A 23,206-nucleotide genomic window follows, 5' to 3' on the forward strand; every position below is an offset into this window, starting at 1 on the left:
TATTATTATTATTATTATTATTATTATTATCATTTAGTTATTTACTTATAGTTGTGATATGTTACCTCCTCGTATTAATAGTTATTATTATTATTCATTTTAAGACCTTTAACTTATATTGCGTCTTGTTCATGTTAGCATCGGTGACTGTGTGTTATTATTATTCATGTTAGGACTTATTATTATTATTATTATTATTATTATTTAGTTATTATTATTCATGTTTGGACCTTATACTATATTGCGTCTTATTCATTTTACGATCGGTGACTCTGTTCATAGAAACAAGCTTATAAATCACGGCCCGTTATCGAGCTTTTCTGTTGCGTACTGTGAGTGTGCGTTTTAGGAACATGCGCCCAAATTACGGTGCTAACAGTGCATTTTCCGGCGCATTTTCCGGTGCATTTTCCGGCGCATTTTCCGATATATAGTCTTTCGAAATTGGGTGCTTAAATTAGGGTGCTGGATTGCGTTATTTTTCTGGAAGATCGGTATTGGTGTTCGTGATTCATCAAAATTTTCATTACAATGTTAGCAATTATGGGATTCAACGTAAATTCTAAAAAAATTAACCTTCTGATGCAATATATTGGTCATATATGTAAAAAAGAAAGGATATGTATACCCAGTCTTAATAAAGGCGCAACATTAATAAAAAATCGTTACATTTCAAGTATATCTTTCCACTTTTGCCTCTACTAGTAAAATTCTAAACTCCAACGAAAGTTATTCTTATGTGTGTCCGAGCATAAAACCTTATTATTTTTTTTTCAAATTAATGTCATTTATGAGACCTAGAACTGAATGCGCTCGCGTTTCATAGTGACATTGAACTAATCCCATTAAAATAAAAGTCGGAGGAAAATCTATACGATACATATCGTTTGTTTCACCAAAAGGTACCTACGACACTAATTACCTATATATTCATGAATTCAGAACTTGCTGAAAGATGCGAATAAAATGCTGAATGAAAATGGCCGCTTATACTTGCCCCTGATCTATATACTATACTGATTTATACTATACAGATCTGTGTGTTATTGCTGGCTGAGCTCACTCGTTGCTACGTGGAGACGCTCTGCTGCTCAGCGCCGGCAGGTGAAAGGGAAATGAACGCGGCCAAGCTCAGCTCTGAGCAGAACTGGGGCAGTCAGTCTCATGGAACTTGTGTAGGGAAAAAATAGAGCAGAATTCATGCCCCAGACTTGATTAGATAATCGTATAAGACTGGACAAATTTACTAATTTATAAGAAGTGTACATGCGTAATCAACGATCGTGCAGCGCGCAAAATTTATATAGATACTTTAGCAAATGTTGTAACTAAGAAATGACAGAACTCATGTTAAATACTTAGCCAAAGTTTTTAACATGGCCTAATATTTATCATTTATTTTTATTTATTTATTTAAGTCTCTTTACGTTTTTGGTGTTTTACAAAGAAATGCTTTTGCCATTGAAAAATATTCACTTATTATACAGCCAATGTACATTTCTGACCATCAGTCACAATCACTCCCGGAGACTTGGATATATACATTCCTAGTTGCAGATCGCAACCATATGCAATGAACTGTAACAAAATTTCTTCATTTTTTTATCCTTTTTCCTACGTAAATTTTGCTAAATCTCAATTTTCGGTTTCCTATGGATGATTTTCTGCGTCTTCTTATAAGATTTTATATCTCATTTGAAGAAATGTGTAATGTGTTGTATATTTGTGCGTGATGGAGAGTCGGTGCCAATTTTTTTTCGTCAGTTCGCATCTGTTGTTATAAATTGGTGTCTTTTGGGACGCGTATAGATGGCCCACCTGGAAAATGTTGCCAAATTATTGCATACCAATTTTCGGTCATGGAACAACATTGGAAAACAGACTCGGATTGCAAGTTGGCTAAGAGGAGCGTGCTCAAGTGTCATGCCGCTCAGTGGTCTTGCCATGGCAGAGTGAGTGTTGTGTCTCTTGTTGTCTTCTAGTCTTGCCAGAGCGAGTTTTGTGTCTCTTGTCGACTTCTAGGAGCCGCAACTTTGAGTGTCGAGTTTTATTGTAATCCGATGCCATGATATCGTACGACTTTTTTTGCTCCTCCTGAACACGAGCTCGACGGAAAACTTGAAATAAAGAAAAACCTTGCTGTTTAGCTTCAATTTTTTAGAGAATTTTAAGGGTAAAGCTACAAATTGGCACAACCAAAGACCACACGGATTGCTTTCGATTGCATGAGCAGTACGGAAAGCTTACTATTTAGTAAGCTTTCGCATATATTTAGTTATTATTTAAATTCTTATTCAGAGGCTTAGTTGTTGAATAAAACCATTAACCAGGGGTAAGCTTTATTCACAGCCTTATTTGTTAATTTGATAGTTTGTGGTTACCATCAGTAACTGGTAATTTTTTTCTAAGTGTTTCCTAAGCAAATGTATTAATGATTTACGCGATTTGCACGAAAAAGTACATAATATAAATGCTCTACGAAGAATTTCTAAGCATGAATACAATGATAAAGGAACCAGCCGTCACCATACGGTTCACGTCGTAAAGCGTTCGCGGGAAGGACGCAATAAATAATAGTTATCGTTCCCGTTCAATATCAATGAAATTCTCTTGATGTTCAATGAACACTCTTCTCATTATAGCCAATTTATTAACGTATTTCTTATAACGCTCGCGGTTCACACGTATTTCACCGACGCGCTGAGCAGGAAGCGACCTTGAGTGGCGCAACTCGCACCCCTCGCGACCAGCGTGATGCGCGCCACCTGCAGCGACATCTTGTGGTCCTAGTATAGCAGGTGCATGGGGTGCAGAATTCCCATATTATATACTATTTTACGGTGCACAGGGTACAGAATTACTACAGACGTGTATTATAATAGGTCAATATATGTCTCGGAACCGCCGTGCACAGTAGAATTATGTTTGATTCGTGCTCTAAACCTGTTTATTCTCAAATTTATTGTTATTCAATAAAGTATATACAGCGTTTCTATCGTTATAGAATAATGTGAGAAGCCGATAGTAAGAGTTACAATTAAACCCTGAGTCTACGGATAGCATCAGTTCAGAGTTCATGTATTGAAGGTTTCCTCCCTTCATACCTGTAACGGACTTGTAAGCAGTTAAAGTAATTAAAGTAAATACATGTTAAAGATTAAAGTTGAATGTATCTACAGGCAGGGCCACAATGTTAAAATGCCTCTTGACATCACTGACGCTGCAAGTACTTCACGCGCACCTTGCTTGCTGTTTGGTGAAGGAAATATGACTGTATATGAACTTTGCATAATAGATGCAAGACTGAGGATCGTTAAACGTAGCGCTGCGCATGAAGTTAAGATGTGAAACCGCGAAGTTTGACAGAATTACGAAGTCAGCCGCAGGATGTCGTTAGGTCACAGCATGCTTTCCACACCGATTGTTGACGCTTGTCGGGAGAAAGTTTGGTTGCCAATCAGCGTTTGAGTAAGAAATATTTAGATCCAGACATGATAATGGTAGAGGCTGTTAGATATTTCTTGAGACATGAGCAAGTTTTTCTTTAATTAATATTAATTAATTGAAATTAATTAATTTTTATCTTAATTAATTTTATAATTAATTTTTTAATTTTGTTTAATTTTTAACTTTAATTAATGAGCAGATCGAAACGAGTATGGAATACTCGGGTACGGTCGCAAGGTGGCTACGCTGCTCAACGACACATGTAATGTAGCTTAGCAGCAATTTCAATACGAAGTCCGCTGCTTAGTTCCATTGACATATTTATAAATTTAGAGGTGCGAGAACATCGGGCCAGTGTTGTATAAGCACGGTCTAAATTAAAATAAACGGCAGTGGTACGTCTCAAGAAGTAGCGATCCGACAGTACAAAAGTCTATTGCTGCAATTACTGTCGAAAAATTTGAACGTCAGTAAGAGTATCAAGGTCCTCCCGGTATAGAAGAAAAAGGGAAAATACCTGGCGACGCCACGTTGTAAAAGTGTTAGAGTTTTATCAACTCTGGAAGGGTAGTATTGGAGATGAGAAGAAGTTGACTGTATAGAGGTTACCGCTGTCTTGAAAAACCAATACAACTTTTGCCATTTTTCTTCGTTGCTCAAACGTGTTCTCATGAATAATGTGCGCTTTTTCTGCTCACTGTCTATATTTTTCGATTCATTGCTTTCATTTTACTTTAATTGTGCCATAAAGTTTTCCAAATTTGTCTTGTCTATAGGCTACTATTTAATGAAATTAATATAATTCTGCAGTGCTCAAGAATGAATAAAGAAGAAAAGATGAAATACAAACCAAAATTTAGCACCTTATATGCCAACTGCTCCAGTGCAGTGTCGAGTTTGATGGGAAGACCTCACGAACAAAGTTTTTTAACTCCGCTTGTCCAAAAAAATTACTCAAAGACGAAAGGTTGTGTTCGGCTGCTTCCTCGCTTGTGTAAAAAATAAAATTACGAACCTTTCCATTTAGCAACACTTTTCATTTACTTTGAACATTCAACCAATTAAGCTATTAATTCTACTTGCCATCAATAATGAGCTGAAGGAAAGTACGTATTCTTTATGGACATGTCTTCTGCACAATATTTGGAGAAAGGTTCTGATAACAAGCGGTGCCAAAACTTCTTATAGAGGCACATCTGCTCTCTCATGGAGTAGATCGAAACTTTTCAGCATAATAAATTAAATATTTTCATTAATGAATTGTTGGAAACCTTATAGCACCGTGCACAGTTCTACGACTATTTGTAATGCATTTAAAATACTAAAATTTGTAGCCAGGAATAAGTAGTGACTTAAGAGTGTATACGTCCAAAACCATCGGTTGTATCGCTGCTATACGACGCTTGACTCGAGCGTCTCTTTTTCGCGTGCTATCGGAGCTTTCAGATGCCAAACTCTTCTTGCAATCCTGAAGTTTACTTGAAATAGTTGGCTTTATAATTGCTCTTGAGCTCGAAAAATTGTTGTAATTTAGCTACTTAATTCTATGATTACCAGGAAGCACATGAGCCCATGTGAACTTGTCAAGGAGCACATGGCTGCAAAAAGGTCGTGAGGCGTGAGAACATTGATATAACTGGAGATGTTTTCCTGACTTCTTAACTCATTATTTATAGTATTGTAGTATATCTCCTCATGGTTCTTATTTTTGGCGGGAGCTTGTTTATTATATTACTGCAACTATTATAACTTATTCTATCGCTTTTTCTTGTAATAAATTCTTCATTATATGATTTTTGATTCTTGTGAGCCTCGTTACGTCTAATCTTGCCAAACTCTCTGGTTAGCTTTTAATGATAAGCCTGCATGTTGATATGCCTGCATGTTGATATGCGTGCATGTTGATGTGCCTGCATGTTGATATGCCTGCATGTTGATATGCCAGCATGTTGATATGCCAGCATATGACATTTCTCCCGCTGACTTGGCTCGCCAGGAATGTTTTGATGAACACGACTGCGGTAACAGCTGTTGCGTCGTCCTGCTTACGTCCTGTGTTGTTCATATGTTGGGTCCACTCTTGAGTAACTTTTCAATTTCCCAGCCCCTGCTAGGCTTTTTTTTTTGAGTGGAAAATGACTCATTATGACTGGGTAATTTCAATAAATCCCAGGATTATTTACGATGTAGTGATTTCCTGTAATTAAAACGTCATGGTAATAAGTTGTCTAGAGTGAGCAGCCATTTTTCTTCAGGAAACTCTCCATAAATTTTGACTTACGGCTATGTATTTTGCATCATGTTCATGAAAACTCATAGTCTTCACAAGATTGACACTTTTTTAATTAATTTGCAATATTTTTACTTATTTCATTCTGAGACTATCAATAAAAACTTCTCACGTCTTCCTCATCTTGCCTTTTTTAAAACACCTTGACCTCTACTTTCCCAGCAAAATTGGCTGATAAAATCTTTTATTGCGGCATTAAAATTCTCTTGTTCAGATTGTCTCATCTTCAAAAGACGTATTGCCTGACGCTCAAGAATTGTTTTCAGTCGCTCATTCAGTGGAGACTTGACCTTCGCTGGGGCGCGAAAAATATCATGACCGAAAAATAGCGTCTATTGCGAGTCGTAATGCGCACGGCTGGCTATCGTACTGTGGGCTCCTCGAACAATGGCTTCGTCAAGACCATTTGCATTGTAATTTCTCGACTTCTCTTTTGATCAGCGACTGCGTTCGGTTTTACTCTTCTTTTCGACTGCTTAGATGCCTTTGACTTTCGAATGAAAAACTCGCGCGTTCACTTCAGTTTATATATTTTAAATGAAAGCATCAGCAAATATTTGTCAAAAAACTAACGCTTATTTTCGGTTAGAGATTGCATTTTATGTTTTTCGCCTGACGCATGCCTCGTGGGTAAGATTTACCGCCTCACTAAGTCGGAAACGTGCTGCCGGTATCCCGGTTTATGCAAATTAAAGCTGCCGTACCACGTACCGTGTTCGCGGGGATCTCTGTTCTGAGCAGCAAATATCGACAATACCGGTGGCAGGTAGATATTCTACCGGGATCCCTTATAAAAAATCCATTGATGGCACATCAAATTTTGCTCCAGAGAATCTGTCATCCTCGAAACGCGCTCTATTTAATCTTTGTACCCAATGCCTTTAATTACATCGCAAATTCATGAAAAATTCTCGACTTTCGCCTCCACTTGACACTCCCAGGTATTGTTAAGTTCGAAATAATTTCGATCAATGGAACAGGAGCAGTCGACACATGAATAATCTTTTGATGAGTATCACTTGCAAGTTCTCCCTGCGCGTAGCCTGTTCAAATATTTATAGGTATCCCTAGCTGCATCCTCAACGTAGATTCTGGTGCACTCGACCCTTATAATAATCCTGCTTGATATTCGCAGCGGTTTATTTGCCCTCGAAATTTCGTTGTCTATCAGCCAGTGGCACTGCAGCGAGCGTTGCAATATGTGGTGACGTGGATCCGTGTAGCGTTTTTCGCGGATGAGAATCTCGGACGTTGGCGCGGTAGACCAAACTCTGCGGTCGGGGGCTTGCATGGCAATATGGCTTACATTCTCACGATTATTGTTCCAAATCAATTCATATGTGCATAAATACTCCGCTAGCTTAATTAATATAATCATCATCTCGACCATTGTTCCCCGGCTATAATGCATTTTAGTCCCTGTCTCTCGCTCTACTGGAGCGTGTCTTGTAGGTAGGATATATATTTGATTTGGAGTAGTTTTTTTTACTTATGAGCAACTTGTTTTTTTTTCTAGTTCAGCGTGCTACAATATAAAACTGCGTAACAAAGGTGATATATGATTTTGCATGTTATACTCTGAAAATTATGGCCCTATTGAAAGTGCAAAACTCCAAAACTTGCCCTATTGAAAGTGCAAGTGCATATGCTCGTATATAAACTTTTGATTTTGATTCTACGTGGTGCCCCCGAGGCGCACTTCTTGCAGTTCACGACGTTGCGCTTGACTCTAACTTGTCTGTAACTTATTTTCACTCAGAAAAAAACTTGTGTACAATTTCACTATTACCGACTCGTTTGAACCGACTCCTCATTTAACGTACAGTTAGAGCTGTTGTGTAAATTGCATTCGTGTATGAACTCATCAGACTATCTGATAATGAGCAATTTTTATTCTCAACAAAATGTCCGATTTAATTCGGTTCGATTGATTTAAAATCTTTTTACTTCTTCATCGTTTCACAGTTTCGGCAGTTTCGTAGCGATAGACGGATTTGTTTCAGTAGATGCCCGTCAAAGCAAATTATCGTGATAATAAAGATTTAAAAACACTCGAGGGAATTAATTAGTTTGAAAGCTTCATTTATTTCCGGAGATCAACTTTTCTCCTTCCTGAATTTATTGCCATTTCGTTACCGACAGTGAAATTGAGACCCCTTCTATAATATAATTAAAGCGATCAATTGCAATTTGAGTAATCAAATTGCGCGAGTTAACGAATTACCGTAGTCGGGGAAATTGATAGACAAATTTTACAAACGTAATTTTGCATTGTTTTACGTAGTGGTTTTAATTATTTTTGTTGTTCTCGCATGTTGTGAACTTCATTCAATTAAGGATACTTGAACTAAATTGGTAAAATAAGTCTGAGTTGAGTTTGTTCTGTCCTCCGTGATGGCAGTTTAGAGACGTTTTACCGACACGGTCATCATTGCTTGGCGTCGTTTTCCATTGACTGCTTAATAGCAAATTTATAGAAAATTAATCATTTTACTAAAAGATTTTATTATTTCTGTTTTTGAACTTGACTTGAATATACCTGTAAAATTATTCGATGCTGAGAGGAACGTTTTTTTTAATTTCTCCAGATTTGGGGATTCTTTTTTTTTTTTTGCCAAAGGGTCTTACTTTGGAATAAGTCTTTTTCTGAAAAATCGTTTCACTCTTTGCATTAATTTTTGTGATTACTCGGAATCCTATTTCTCGAATCTGTGCTTCACCTCGTTTTGGAACTGGCCCTCTGCCAGCGGTCGCAAACCACGTGTTCGAAAATTGCTTTTCGAAACTTGGGCGCCGATCATCCCTCGGATTTCGGTCTCGTTTGTCTCCGTGTCGAGCTTTTCAATAAAAGCCGGAATGCGGAAGCCATAAGTCATGGAGTGAGGAAAGATGCCCAACTGCAACATTCCGGAGCAAAGCTCTGCAGTGTCATTTGAATAGCTCGTTCGTTTACGGCTCCGCTCTGCGGCCGGTGGCACATTGTTTCCGGCCAGACTGCCGGAGCTCGAGGTGTTGCAATAAACGGGTTCGACTTCAGCTTGCATACGAGACCGACTTATTTTATTATACGTGTTCCCTGGCGTAGGAGTTCTGTCCATTATTTACGGCGTTAAGTTATCTGAAATAAGGTGAAAAGGAATACAATGAATCCTTTATGCGAAGCTCCAAGTTTTTAGTTTAATATTTCGGAGTTTTTACATTTTACTGGAATTTCATTTAAGATAATGAGAAACATCTAAGTTGGATATTCTTAAATACCTACGCGTTTTTCGATCAACTTCTATAAAAATGAACTTTGCAAATAATATATCATGGTTGCTTGGAAATGATTAATAACAACTTTCGGTTATTGTTCTTAATTACGTATGTTGGGAGTCACTGTTCCGGGCAAGTTGAGAATGCTTGCACATATACAACGTGTACCGATGTCGAAAGAGGAGGTTGTATTATAAGAAGCCATTTTAAATCAGATCCTTGCGTTAATTTCTCATTAGTTAATGTGAATTTGTCCTCTAATATTAAACAGATGATAGTTCTTCAGTTACTGCTGCATTTGTGACCAGTTTGGGGAGTGTGCTGTGGGCCCCGCATCGGCACGCTTTTTATCACGTATTTGGGCACGACGCTCCTGCATGTAGGTGTCACTCATGGCATGTGCTGCAGCTGCTGCTACTCCTCACATTCAAATCGTTACAGTTATATCGTTGATATAAATTGTGTTTTCTCGGTTGTCGATAAATCTGTTACCATTTCTCCTGCAATGATTTAGTCGGCTGCCTAAAGATTTAGTCGGCTGCCGATAAGTCTAAAAAATGTGTAGCTTCAGGACGAAATATTCTATATTGTCAGGACGAAAATATTCTAGTTGTTTACTGAACGATTTTAAACGAGGAACTTTCCATACTCGAACGAAATCGGTTTATTGAGGTAGTTCTTCAAGGGGTTTGTTTTTAACTATATTTTATTTGAAATAGCATTGTTTTTGCGCAGCAAGTAACGCGACAAAAAATCGTCCCTGATTTTTAAACCCTCGACTAACTCTTGAGTGACATCTTGAAAATCTTCATCAAATTCGCAAACATTCTTGTCATAATTCCTCATTGTTTTACTGCGTCTTCAATAGTCCTTTAACTTTTTAAAGCAAAACTATAGGCCTTAATTATCGAGTTATATATGCGTGGTGTGTAGATTTTCCCGGTAACTTTGCAGTGGGCTCACTCCGAAAAGCAACTAGGCCCAAGCATCACGCTATCGTTCATGGCTCATGATCGTCCATCAACCCAATCCTTATATAATGTTCCAGAGGAAGTCAAAGTTCACTGCGTTTAACATTTAATGTCCCAAGTTCATGCTCTAAACTTCCCTGCAAAAGAAAATACAGAAGTAATCAATAGAACGCTAAAATAATTGCCGGATTACATACAATGAACAGCTATACCTACAACGAATACATATTAAAACTATACGAATTGTAAATCTATTCTCAAAAATATTTACACATGCACATGAAAGCCACAATATTAATCCTTCACTAGTGCGACCTGTACCTCCGACCTGTAAAAGTTCCAGAATTAAAATGTCTCTTATTAAAAACCCTAAAAAATTGTATTCGTTTTAGTTCGTGTTATTCCTGAGTTTCTTTTTATTTTTGTACGCAGAAACTGTTATTATAATAAAGCATGCCTAATATAAAATCATTAAATTACTGCGTCATCTCAATTTATTTACACCTTTCTTTAGGTGTTTTTCTATCACGTAGGTATTTAGAAATTACTGGCGTATTCTTATATATTTTTCGGTAAAAGACTTTCGCTATCGTTCCTTTTAGCCAGAAGAGCCCAGTTATTTCATGACATTAGTTCGCCTGAAGATCTGACCATGGAGTGCATATTACATTCAGACCCGTGAAGACCAGCTGACCCAAGTTATGGTTGTAATGTGACTTACTGTCAACCCGGCCCCAGTGGATGTAGTGCGCGTGCCATAACCCGCGTGCGCTATAAGCTGCTCTCCCTCCGTTGGATGCGTGACATAACATAGCATAGTGATCTCGGCGCTGAAGTGTAGGCCTGATGTGGCCTGTCGCCGATTCTTTTCCTTTTCGTGCCTTGTTCACAGAAGATCTAAAATCACAAAAGATCTAAAATAAAGCATGGGCGACAGTAGCGACGACGATGTGTTTGGTTTGTGCGGCGGCTACCCTTCCCGCCCTCCCACTGAACACACGTCATCCCTAAAAACTTCGACGTGTGTTTCATCCGAGACTTACAGCCCCATCAGATGCCTCTCTTCACCTGCAAACTCGAGGCGACTCGTGCGACAATCTCGACTGCGAGGAGAACATCAAGACCTCCACAGCTCCGATGCTCCTCAGCGCAGCCAATCCTCGGGCCGCGAGGACACTTGTCGCACTCCCCACTCACGTAGCAGCAGCTCGTCCCCAGGAAGTGGACGCTTCCGCTCATCCCCAATCCCCATATCACCACTTGCGTCGGGGCATTCGAATTCTAGAGACCCCGGACCGTCGTCCCCCAGATCTTCCCCGCGGGCCGTCCCGGCGTTCCTCAAGTTCGGACCCAGCAACCTGGACTCTCTGTACGCGGCGCCCTCGCGGTCCGAGTCTCTGCAGGAGCTCTTCTCTCAGAGCCCCAACACGCTGCGCAGGAATATCCTCATAGACATGTTCTCGTGGGGCAAGAATAGGTGTGTTCAGAGTCACTCGTACACTCAGCCATGGCGTTTCCCATCAGTCTCGCGGTTAACTTTAACTGACTTACATGCGGTATTCTTTAATTTTGCAACATTTCCATTCAATAGAGCATTTTTTTCAATAGTAATTTTTCACTAGTAATTAACAAATTGTTTATCTATAACATAACATAACATAACATATTGATCTCGGCGCTGAAGTGTAGGCCTGATGTGGCCTGTCGCCGATTCTTTTCCTTTTCGTGCTGTACAAGTTGTATTACTTATCTTACTTCTTGAGAAGATGTGAGAACTTACTTTATCTTTCTCTCTTTGGCAGGATGATCGAGACTGACAGCAAGTCGCTGAACTCGCTGTCCACACAGTCTGCCTACTCCGGTCCTGGCGTCGGCCATTCCCGTAAATCATCCGACACCTCACAGGTAAACACGTCCTCATTAAGTATATCGAATTTAACACGTTGACTACGTATTGGTACATATGCGTACCACGAAATGTATTTCTCCAGGACGTAGTGGTACATAATTCAGGTTGCCTAAAATCGGCCAAATCCGAGAACAAAAAAGCCAAAAAAGGCCGATAATTCAATGTATACTAGTTTATTTGTAGGTTCCGCTATAAAAATTCCATTTATTTTCTTTTTGCAGTATTTAAAATTTAATTAGGAAGTACTCCTATCATAAATTTTAGCCGGCCAACGCAATTGAGAAAAACTAAATCACGGAATTTGTCCGGAAAAAATGACCGTCTGGCAACCCTGTTTAAAAACAGTACAAAAAGTGAAATAATAGTACAAGATGAAGCAATTGCAGTCAAAGTGTTAAGTCTGTCTGAACCCGGGGTATCGGTTAAACCTCTGAGTCTATATGGATGTAGTGAGGAATTGCATTATTATTAATATTAATTGCATTTGGTTTCGTCAATCATCCGACACCTTACAGGTAAGCAGGCCCTCATTTCAAACGTCAAGCCTTAAACTTCAAAACATTAAAGTCAATATTTAAAAGGAAATAACCAAAAGAACTGAGAGTCGTGACCTGACTTCAAGAGAACACAAGTTTGGGCTTGAAAGTGAACAAATTAAAGGAAAGAACATTAAGGGAAGAACTGAAAGCCAATACTACCCAAAGAGTTTCAAAACCTGCGTTGCAATGCTCTTAAATAGTGAAAACTACGCGCGACTCTTGCTGCTCAGTCTAGCCAGATGAGTCACGGCAAAGTTTTAATGTCCTGCTGATTATTATTATTATTATTAACTTGAGATTTAAAAGCACTCTCGAGTTTCGTGAAATTATGACCTTGAGTCAAATATAATATACTCATAAGGCGTCTTCGGAAAAAAAAGATGTTATTATTCATAATTTTTAATGTAATTATCAAATTGTTAGTGACAGATTGGAAATAAAATTATTTTTAAAATTATTATTATAAATGAATTAATAATAATATTCAAAAATATAGTCTCAATATATATATTATAATATAGGTATGTTTTATAGATATAAAATTTAATAATTATTACTATATATATATAATACTTGCTGAGTTTTACATCATTCATAATTTTTTCATTCTGGATTAAATGTGCCTACTGATTTTCGTACACCTGGAGGGAACGCAATCTCAAAAGTATTGATAATTTGCCTCTTACCAACCTTTTCTTTAGGCTGATAAGTAATTCACCTTCCATAGCAATCCAGATGTCAATCATTTATTCATATCCTCGTAGAATTTAGGAGTGTACACGATCCGGGAATATTGCTAGATTTATTAAATTGAAGCGATAGTCAAACGCATCGCGTTATTCTGTCAAGATCCAGGGTAACGAATCCATGACGATCGTTGGTCGGTTTCAGATCTCAGTTCAGTCTGGAGGCTCGGGAGGATCGTCTGGTGGAGGCTCGTCGGGAGGCGGAGGTGTCACTGGTGGAACACAGGATCCAGAGGAAGATCTTTGGGGTCTTTGGGGAAGACTCGTCAATGACTGGGAGAACTGGAACAAGAAGAAGAGCCAGCAAGTAAAGGTGAGACCCCCAGCAAAGTTTCGGTTGTTTTTGCTTCTATTCGTGGTCAATTTATCTTGTACGTATGCTTGTGAAATTTTTAACTCTGGACAAATTTGTGATTTAATTGGAAATACATCAGTAAGTAGTAACTAAATTATCGAAGTTTTGCATTGAGCTCATGTCTCATATCTTATTTGACTTTCGTTCTATGCGAAAATATTTCGTACATAATCTTATATTGAAGCTTCAATGTGATTTCTCAAACATGCATTTAAGTATGCTTCTGCCCCTTTCAGTCTTCAATATTTTGTGTCGCTTCATTTGTCGCAGATCAATATTTTTCATCATCTGTTACCTTTTACCACGAGCTTGATTCTTACATATTCTCTTATCGAGAGGCCAATTGCATTTGTTATCTTGCCAGGACCTGGTGCGCAAGGGCATCCCTGTACATTTCCGAGGCATCACCTGGCAGTTGCTGTGCGATGCCAACAATTCCCCCGACAAGTTCAAGTACGCCGAGCACCTCAAGACCACGTCTGCTTGTGAAAAGGTTACCTCCTCGACTTAGTCTTTATGTTATATCAAAGTCTGGACTATTGCTGTCGTTAACCTACATTCCCAGTCTTTCTGTTTTATCAAAGTCTGGGATATTGCCGTCGTTAACCTACAGTCCCAGTTTTTCTATTATAGCAGAGTCTGGGCTATTGCCGTCGTTAACCTACAGTCCCAGTTTTTCTGTTATGTCAAAGTCTGGGCTATAGCCGCTGTTTACCTACAGTCCCAGTCTTTCTGATATGCCAAAGTCTGGGATATTGTTGATAACCTACAGTCTCAGTCTTTCTGTCATGTCAAAGTCTGGGCTATTTCCTTCATCAACCTACAGTTCCGTATAGTGCCATCGATAGTCTTTTGTTCAGTTCTTATTGAAAATCATTGTCGGTTGTGTTACGTTTGCTGGATTTATGAACAACGACATTCTTTGTAGTTTAGAGCTCGACTTGCTACATCGATGTTGTTAATGATCATTGATTGAAGTTATTGAAGAAGATTTTCGTTGTTCAGGTGATCAGACGCGACATCGCACGCACGTACCCCGAGCACGACTTCTTCAAGGAGAAGGATGGCCTCGGCCAGGAGAGTCTCTTCAACGTGATGAAGGCTTACAGCCTCCACGACCGGGAAGTGGGCTACTGCCAGGGCTCGGCTTTCATTGTGGGCCTGCTCCTCATGCAGGTATTTTATAATTTATTTTATTATATAATTATATAGTAGCGTCACTGTTGAGGATTATTCCATGTCTGGCCAGTGACATATTCAAGACATCGCTTCCTTTACCAGCCTTCGAGGTCTCGATACGAAAATTCACTGCCCCAATTTTGCTGTTCATAACCACACTGCGGCCTGCTAACTAATTAGGACTGCTTTGACTATATATCATCAGATACAGTAACGTAATTGGGAATATTCTAGTTCAATGCTTCTCGTGCTGTGTTTTTAGCGCATTTTCTCATTTATGAAAAAATGCACTATTGTGCTCGCCATGTCCGTCTGTCTGTCTGTGTGTCTCTGTCTGTCTGTCTGTCCGTCCGTCTGTCCGTCTGTCCGTCCGTCCGTGACCTCAAGTTTTCGTCGACGAGAAAATGCGCTCTCTGTCACTCACTGCAGTGAGTACTGAGTTATATTTTTTTTGAAAATCTAATTGCACATGCCTATCATAATTTCCCACCCATCGTAATTTCTATCTTCGTTTCATCAAAATCTTATGGTATAGCTGTGAAGTAGGGACGATTGATCGTCTAGTCGTGCACTATCACAGCGATATGAACATGCCGACAGAGCTGGGCAGCGCTACTTTGAAATGTAGCGGCCGCTACCGCTACCGCTACATGCTCTAAATGTAGTTAGCAACCGTTACCGCTACCGCTACAATTGCTTAAATGTAGCGCCGCTACCTGCAATTGCTTAAATGTAGCCCCGCTACCGCTACTGAAAATGTAGCGGCCGCTAATAGCAGCCGCTACATGTAGCGCGCTACTGCCCACCTCTGCTCATCAAGTCTGAGGACCAGGGTCTATACTTTCAAAAAAAGTTAAGAGATCGTAAGTTCATCAGCCAATCATTGACGGCCTTTCAAGCAAAATCCACCAATCATAGACAAGAAAATAGAGCGTAAGTACTTACGTCACTTAGCGAGTTTTGAAAGTATGGCCCCAGAGTCTTAACGTTGATTTGCCTTCACCAGATGCCGGAAGAGGAGGCGTTCGCGGTGCTGGTGAAGCTGATGCAGGACTACCGCCTGCGGGAGATGTTCAAGCCGTCCATGGCTGAGCTCGGCCTCTGCATGTACCAGCTGGAGACGCTCATACAGGAGCTCCTGCCTGACCTACACGCACACTTCACCTCACAGAGCTTCCATACGTCCATGTGAGTGGCTGTGTTATGTGTGTTATATGGCTGTGTGAGTGCCACTGAGTGGCTGTGGTATATGACTATGTGAGTGGCTGTCGTATATGGCTATGTGAGTGGCTGTGTTATATGTGTTATGTGGCTGTGTTATATTTGTTATATGGTTGTGTGAGCGCCACTGAGTGGCTGTGGTGAACGACCATGTGAGTGGCTGCAGTGAACGGCTATGTGATGGCTGTGGTGAACGGCCATTATGGTTTACAGTGCCACTTCATCATTACTTGGTACTGCAATGCTACTGTTTTTTTTTATATTTTTACATTTCTCGATGTCTCATTCATCTGGCACGTTCGGCAAAACAGGTTGCAATACACCATATTTTACGTTCCTTCTCTCATAACAGCTACAAAGAACTAATTGCTGTCATTTAACGTATACGTGGTGCGTGCAGGCTTTTTTCTCTCTTAACAGCTCTAAAGAAATAATTGCTGTCATTTAACGTTTACGTCGTGCATGCAGGTATGCGTCGTCGTGGTTCCTGACGTTATTCGCGACGTCGCTGCCGCTGGGGGGCGCTTGTCGTGTCATGGACTGCTTCCTCGTGGACGGCCTCGAGGTCATCTTCCGCATCGCCCTCGCCGTCCTCACCATCAGCAAGGAGGAGCTCTTCGCCATGGACATGGAGGGCATGCTTAAGGTCAGCATCAATAAACGCTTCTGTTAAATCGCTTTAATATTGCGCTCTTTTGATATCAAAAAGAAATAAAACCAATAATACAGGGTGCGCCAGAGAAAGTTACTTATTTGAAAAAATTACTGCGCGGTGAGTTGGGCGGGTAGAGGGGCGAGAGAGGGCGCATCTGGAGGGGAAAGTTCCCAAGTTTGTTTCTTAAATAAATTTGCTGTAGTGCAAGAATTAACTGAACGCGATTTTGTTGCTCGTCAAAATGCATGTGAAATGCTGGTTGACAACCTACCTGAAGACGCGGTCGTTTTTTTCAGTGGCGAGGCTCACTTCCACATTTCCGGCTGCGTCAACAGGCTAAACATGCCTTATTGGTGTGATGTAAATCCACGTGAGCTTCACCAGAAGCCACTTAACTGTGAGCGAGTTACTGTCTGATGTGCGACGTCGGTAATGGGAACAATTGGTCCTTATTTTTTAAAAAAAACGAACGCGCAGTTACCGTTCTTGGAGCTCGTTACAGGAACATGATCGAGGAACTTTTTCTTCCAAGACTCGAAGAAATGAACTTTAGGAACGTGTGGTTTCAGCAAGATGGAGCCACAGCACACACAGCACGAGACTCGATGAATTTGTTGCGACAACATTTCCCCGACCGCCTCATCTCTCTCAGAGGCGATCACCAATGGCCGCCACGCTCTCCAGATTTGACTCCATGCGATTTCTCTTTATGGGATTATTTGAAATGTCTGGTTTAAGTCGATCGACCACGGACCATAGTACACCTCAAGAACAACATTCGCGACGCCATTGCCAACATACCGATTGATATGCTGCAAAGAGTGGATACGAATTTCAAAAATCGACTTCATCAGTGTATGCGCAATGGGGGTCGCCATTTATCCGATCTCATTTTCAAGACTGTTTAAAAAAACTGGGAAATTGTATTCTCAAATAAAAAAAAATAAACAATCATTGAAGTACTTTTGTTTTTATTGACCTTTCAAATTAGTAAGTTTCTCTGGCGCACCCTGTATGTGTACCTGACCTGTGGCGCTATTCATGCAGTTACTGGATTATTCTGTTCGAGTGTGAAGGAGTGATGCTTGAGCTTATGTAAGAAGCAAGCAGCAGCGCAGGCCTTGATTATGTAATCTATGACAATACAGAGTGCAGAGCATCTGCTGCTCTTGTTGCTTCGGCGTGTATATAGACTTTGATGTTAAGCAGTGCAGTCTCAACTGATGTGTCACTATCCCAGTAAATTAATCGGCAGAACAGCTTATTACCAATTTCAATATCTCCCTGAACATTTCAGTATATTCATTTTTTCTACATTCCAGTCAGCACATGTAAGGTAATTGTTGAATCTTGAATTGCTAAGCAGGATCTACCCGACCTAAGTTCGCGATTCCGGTGTTCACAACGAGTTAAACTCTTCTGCCTTGATCTGACTCCAAAATATCTTGTTATAATAATTAGGCAGTCGTCAACGATAAAAGACTGATTTACACTAATTATTTACTTATTTTCACTCAAATTTTCAAGCTCCCCAAAAGTTGATCATCAAATTTATTATTGTCGTTTGCAACGTTAAAATTTTGCCATCGTGAAAATCGATTTCGACTCGATATAAGAGCCCTCGTTTTTTCAGTAAGAAAAACAGGGAATCATTTTTCACTCGCTTCTTCTCTTTAATCGCATTCTCTTTCACTGACTTCGCTTCAGTCTTTTTACTGAAATGCTTCAGCAAAAAATGCGTTTATAATATTACAAATGAGTTAAACCGGCGTAGTGACATTGCCAGTTGTGAGCCCGCGCAGCGTACACGTCCTCCTTGTGACACGGCTCAACCGCGACATGATTAACTAATGTGATGTTAACTAACATGAATAATTTCGTTATCTCGTGTGGTATAAAAGCTTGTGACCTGATGTGCTATACGTATAAATGTTCGTTAACACGTTGACTACGTATTGGTACATATGCGTACCACAAAATGTATTTCTCCAGGAGGTAGTGGTACATAATTCAGGTTGCCTAAAATCGGCCAAATCCGAGAACAAAAAAGACCAAAAAAGCCGATAATTCAATGTATACTATTTTCTTTGTAGGTTCCGCTATAAAAATTCCATTTATTTTCTTTTTTGCAGTATTTGAAATTTAATTAGGAAGTACCCCTATCATAAATTTTAGCCGGCCAACGCAATTGAGAAAAACTAAATCACGGAATTTGTCCGGAAAAAATGACCGTCTGGCAACCCTGCTTGAAAAAAGTACAAAAAATGAAATAATAGTACAAGATGAAGCAATCGTAGTCAACGTGTTAAATAATGTGGCATAAAAGCTCGTTCACTTAAGTGATATAAATGTTCTTTAACTACATCGTCCTGTTGTGTTTGCAGTACTTCCAGCGTGACCTGCCTGTGAAGTTTGAAGCTGACCCTGAATCTTACTTCACGATGGCTTACTCCATTCGCTACAACGCTAAGAAGATGAAGAAAATGGAGAAAGAGTACACAGCAATGAAGACCAAAGAGCAAGAGGAGCTCGTCGAACTCAAGAGACTGCGCACAGAGAACCGTCTTCTGCGTCAGAAGATCGACTGCCTCGAGGCTGAGTCCTCAGCTCTGGCCGACCGCCTCATTCAGGGGCAGGTGTCCAGGGCCGAGGAGGCAGAACACAACTTCGCCATTAAGGTAGATTTTTGTCTTGAGCTTTACTATTGGTATTTTGAACATACAGTTGCTATATAGAATTAATGTTTAGCTTTGCTATTGGTATTTTGATCATACAGTTGCTATATAGAAATAATGTTCAATGTGCATTATTATTAAATTAATGTAGACGAATTAGCCTGGAAGAAAATTTGAAGCTGTGTAGAAGTGTAAGCAAACTTTTTGTTTTAATGCAATTATGTTTTGTATGTCTTACCATTTTACTTTACAATTTAAAATCATAAATTATCTAGTAGTTTAATTCCTTTATATTCCTTTAGTTTAAAGTCTCAATTTCGGCGAAGACCCTTTTTAGTTGCGTTAATATATCCATCTTGGCAGCAATATTTGCTTGAACTTACATTATTTTCGCGATGTCTACGAAACTTACTGAAAAATCACGCGTAAATAAGAGTACTATGTGAGGTTGTACAATTTCTCATTTTTTAACATAAGTAGTACGTACGGTACACTGACTCGGGGTTCTCTGCGCCGTGTCCCTTGGGCTTCTAGGTAGGCTTCTTCATCAGTGGCCTATACTCTCAAAAAAAAGTTAAGAGATCGTAAGTTCATCAGCCAATCGTTGACGGCCTTTCAAGTAAAATCCACCAATCATAGGCAAGAAAATAGAGCGTAAGTACTTACGTTCACTTAGCGAGTTTTGAAAGTATGGCCCCTGGCTCGAAGCCTAGTACTCGTGATGAATTATCTGAAAAATTTTCTTTAATATCCCTAATAGGCATTCCTGTGTTTCGAAAGCGAATATCTTTGAATGATTATTTATTGCAAGCTGTTCAAATATCAGCTCGTAATTTAACTCATTGCAAAGTACCAAAAAGCGTTGTCGCGTTCTTGGCTGTTCCTTACCCAGGGCATGAGCACGTATTTGATCAACTCCCAACACTAGACTTAATATTTTTCACGAGATTGATTCCATTGAAGATATTTACATGAAAATTCGAGTTGTTTTCTATTGCGAGGTTATTGATGTTAGTTTTTATGTACGCGTGTCAGCGTGAGCTGGCAGCACTACGTCAGCACGATGGCTAGACTTTATTTTCTCACGAAATTCATTCCATTGTATATATTTACATGAAAATTCTAGTTGTTTAGACTAGACTTTATATTTTTTCACGAGATTGATTCCATTATAGATATATACATGAAAATTTGAGTTATTTTTGGGTGTCAGCGTGAGCTGGCAGCGCTGCGTCAGCACGACGGTGAGACGCTGGAGCAGCTGAACTACTGAAAATTTGATTTATTTTCTATTGCGTGGTTATTGAAGTAAGTTTTTGTCTTCTTGTGTCAGCGTGAGCTGGCAGCGCTGCGCCAGCACGACGGTGAGACGCTGGAGCAGCTGAACTACTGAAAATTTGATTTATTTTCTCTTGTGAAGTTATTAATTTATTGTGTTTGGGTGTCAGCGTGAGCTGGCAGCACTACGTCAGCACGACGGCGAGACGCTGGAGCAGCTGAACTACTGAAAATTTGATTTATTTTCTATTGCAAGTTTATTGAATTATTGTGTTTGGGTGTCAGCGTGAGCTGGCAGCACTACGTCAGCACGACGGCTAGACTCTTTATTTTTTCACGAGATTGATTCCAATATAGATATTTACATGAAAATTTTATTTTTGTGTGTCAGCGTGAGCTGGCAGCGCTGCGTCAGCACGACGGTGAGACGCTGGAGCAGCTGAACTACTGAAAATTTGATTTATTTTCTATTGCAAGGCTATTGATTGAATTATTTTGTTTGGGTGTCAGCGTGAGCTGGCAGCACTGCGTCAGCACGACGGTGAGACGCTGGAGCAGCTGAACTACTGAAAATTTGATTTATTTTCTATTGCAAGGCTATTGATTGAATTATTTTGTTTGGGTGTCAGCGTGAGCTGGCAGCACTGCGTCAGCACGACGGTGAGACGCTGGAGCAGCTGAACTACGCACGAGACAGGATCAGGCAGCTCACAGGAACCATCGAGGAGAACAGCAACTCCAGGGAGTCCTCGCTCGCTGAGCTCATCAGGAGGGAGGAGGAACTCGCGCAGAAGGAGGAGCTCGTCAAGTGTCTGCAGGAGGAACTCGTACAGGTATGAAATATTATGTTAAATCAGCACAATTTGAATTTTTATCTCAATTATTTTTTTAATCTCAATTTATATTATCTCAATTTTATCTCACTTTATATTATCTAAATCTTATCTCAATTTATCCCTCAGCTATAGAAGCATGCAGAACATGGTTGTTTATGTTACTGGTTGATATATTAAATTTTATCTTGTTGAAGCATTAATTTCTGTGGTCAAGTTAATTTGATTCCAGTGCACTTTTCTTAAGTTGGAGCTGCACTCTTGCCTGAAAAGGGCAATCAGATTCACGACTGAAATATTCAGTTTCAAATTATTCTACCCAAAAATTTACGATGTCGGTCTTCTACATAACCATAGAAAAATAAGGCGAAGCATTTTGGACTTCTACGCAGATGATGTTTTGAATTTTTACTATTTCCTGCATGAAATTCTGTTACATATTGTAATACCTGCCTCTGTTATATATATTGTTATCTATTTTAATATCCCCTTCGTCAGGTGCGTCTTAAGACCGCGGAGGCGGAGGCGACGACGCGAGACCTGCAGTCGCGCATCCAGGACCTGGAGGAGGAGCAGAAGCGCAACAGAGAGGCCACTCCTGACCACTCAGTCGCCCACCTTCAGGAGGAACTCATCGCCGTGAGGCTCCGTGAGGCCGAGGCCAACCTTGCTCTTAAGGACCTCAGACACAGAGTGCAAGAGCTGACGCAGCTCTGGACCAGGCATTTACAGGTGAGCTGACGCAGCTCTGGACCAGGCATTTACAGGTGAGCTGACGCAGCTCTGGACCAGGCATTTACAGGTGAGCTGACGCAGCTCTGGACCAGGCATNCGGTCTCCTGGGAGGCTGGGACCGCAGCAGCAGCGAGTCCGCGGCGCGGCTGGAGGAGGAACTTATGACCACCAAACTGCACGAGACCTCAGCGGTGGCCGAGCTCAAGGAGGCCAGACTCAGGGTGAGGTGTCCTTTAGTTCATGTTTATAGGCGCATTACATTATAATCCTTATAACTTATGACCACCAAACTGCACGAGACCTCAGCGGTGGCAGAGCTCAAGGAGGCCAGACTCAGGGTGAGGCGTCCTTTAATTCAGGTTTATAGGCGCATTATAGTTCTTATAACTCATTGTAACTTAACTGCACTATCAGCTGTGGTTGATCTCTAAAAGCTCAGGGCCTATACTTTCAAAAAAAGTTAAGAGATCGTATGTTCATCAGCCAATCATTGACGGCCTTTCAAGCAAAATCCACCAATCATAGACAAGAAAATAGAGCGTAAGTACTTACGTTCACTTAGCGAGTTTTGAAAGTATGGCCCCAGGCCCATTGTCCAGCGCGGTCTAACCCTTCTGTGGTGCATATTATTGTTTTCTTAAGTTAAAATGATCCAAGGTGTTAATTTTACTCCGTAAAACATTCGCTTATTTCGTTTCGTGAATTGAATTTTTTTAGAAGTTGAAATTTTTGATATGCTTAAGCTCAAACTGATTGAAGGCAGTTAAAGTTATAGATTAATAGATTAACTGTTTGTCATTGCAAGTTACAATTCCATTTACGTACATGTTAGTCAGATAAAAACCCTTTTCATTTCGGTCAATCTTTATTTCTAGCATAAAAATTCTTCAGTCTGGTGTTCCTAATATTTTCTTCGGTCAAACCGAAAAATTATCTCTATTTCCCAGTGCTGCACGCTTAGCTGTTCATGATTCACCTTCCAATAGAATAGAATATAGAATAGAATAGAAGTGTCGGCGTTGAAGAAATAGGCCCATGGCCTGTTGCCGATTCTTGAACTTTTCGTGACTTGATTCACAAGGGATCCGGCCTTTGGAACCCGATCTTTCCATAACTGA

General features: G+C 40.1%; 1 protein-coding gene across 1 annotated transcript; it reads left to right on the forward strand.

Moving 5' to 3' along the window:
• Nucleotides 1-10,859: 10,859 nt before the first annotated feature.
• Nucleotides 10,860-22,309, forward strand: LOC108681225 (ecotropic viral integration site 5 ortholog; the record flags this gene model as incomplete). The annotated part of the gene is given in 11 exon segments (XM_047881656.1): nt 10,860-11,440; nt 11,766-11,868; nt 13,303-13,470; nt 13,877-14,005; nt 14,518-14,688; nt 15,698-15,879; nt 16,381-16,558; nt 18,952-19,245; nt 21,150-21,353; nt 21,852-22,085; nt 22,121-22,309. Coding segments are annotated over 11 exon segments (2,403 nt in total), but the record flags the coding sequence as incomplete, so codon positions are not given.
• Between the last annotated feature and the right edge of the window lie 897 nt (nt 22,310-23,206).

The sequence above is a fragment of the Hyalella azteca genome, unplaced genomic scaffold, assembly GCF_000764305.2.
Source record: "Hyalella azteca isolate HAZT.00-mixed unplaced genomic scaffold, Hazt_2.0.2 contig8491, whole genome shotgun sequence".
In the NCBI taxonomy this organism is placed as follows: Eukaryota; Metazoa; Arthropoda; class Malacostraca; order Amphipoda; family Hyalellidae; genus Hyalella; species Hyalella azteca.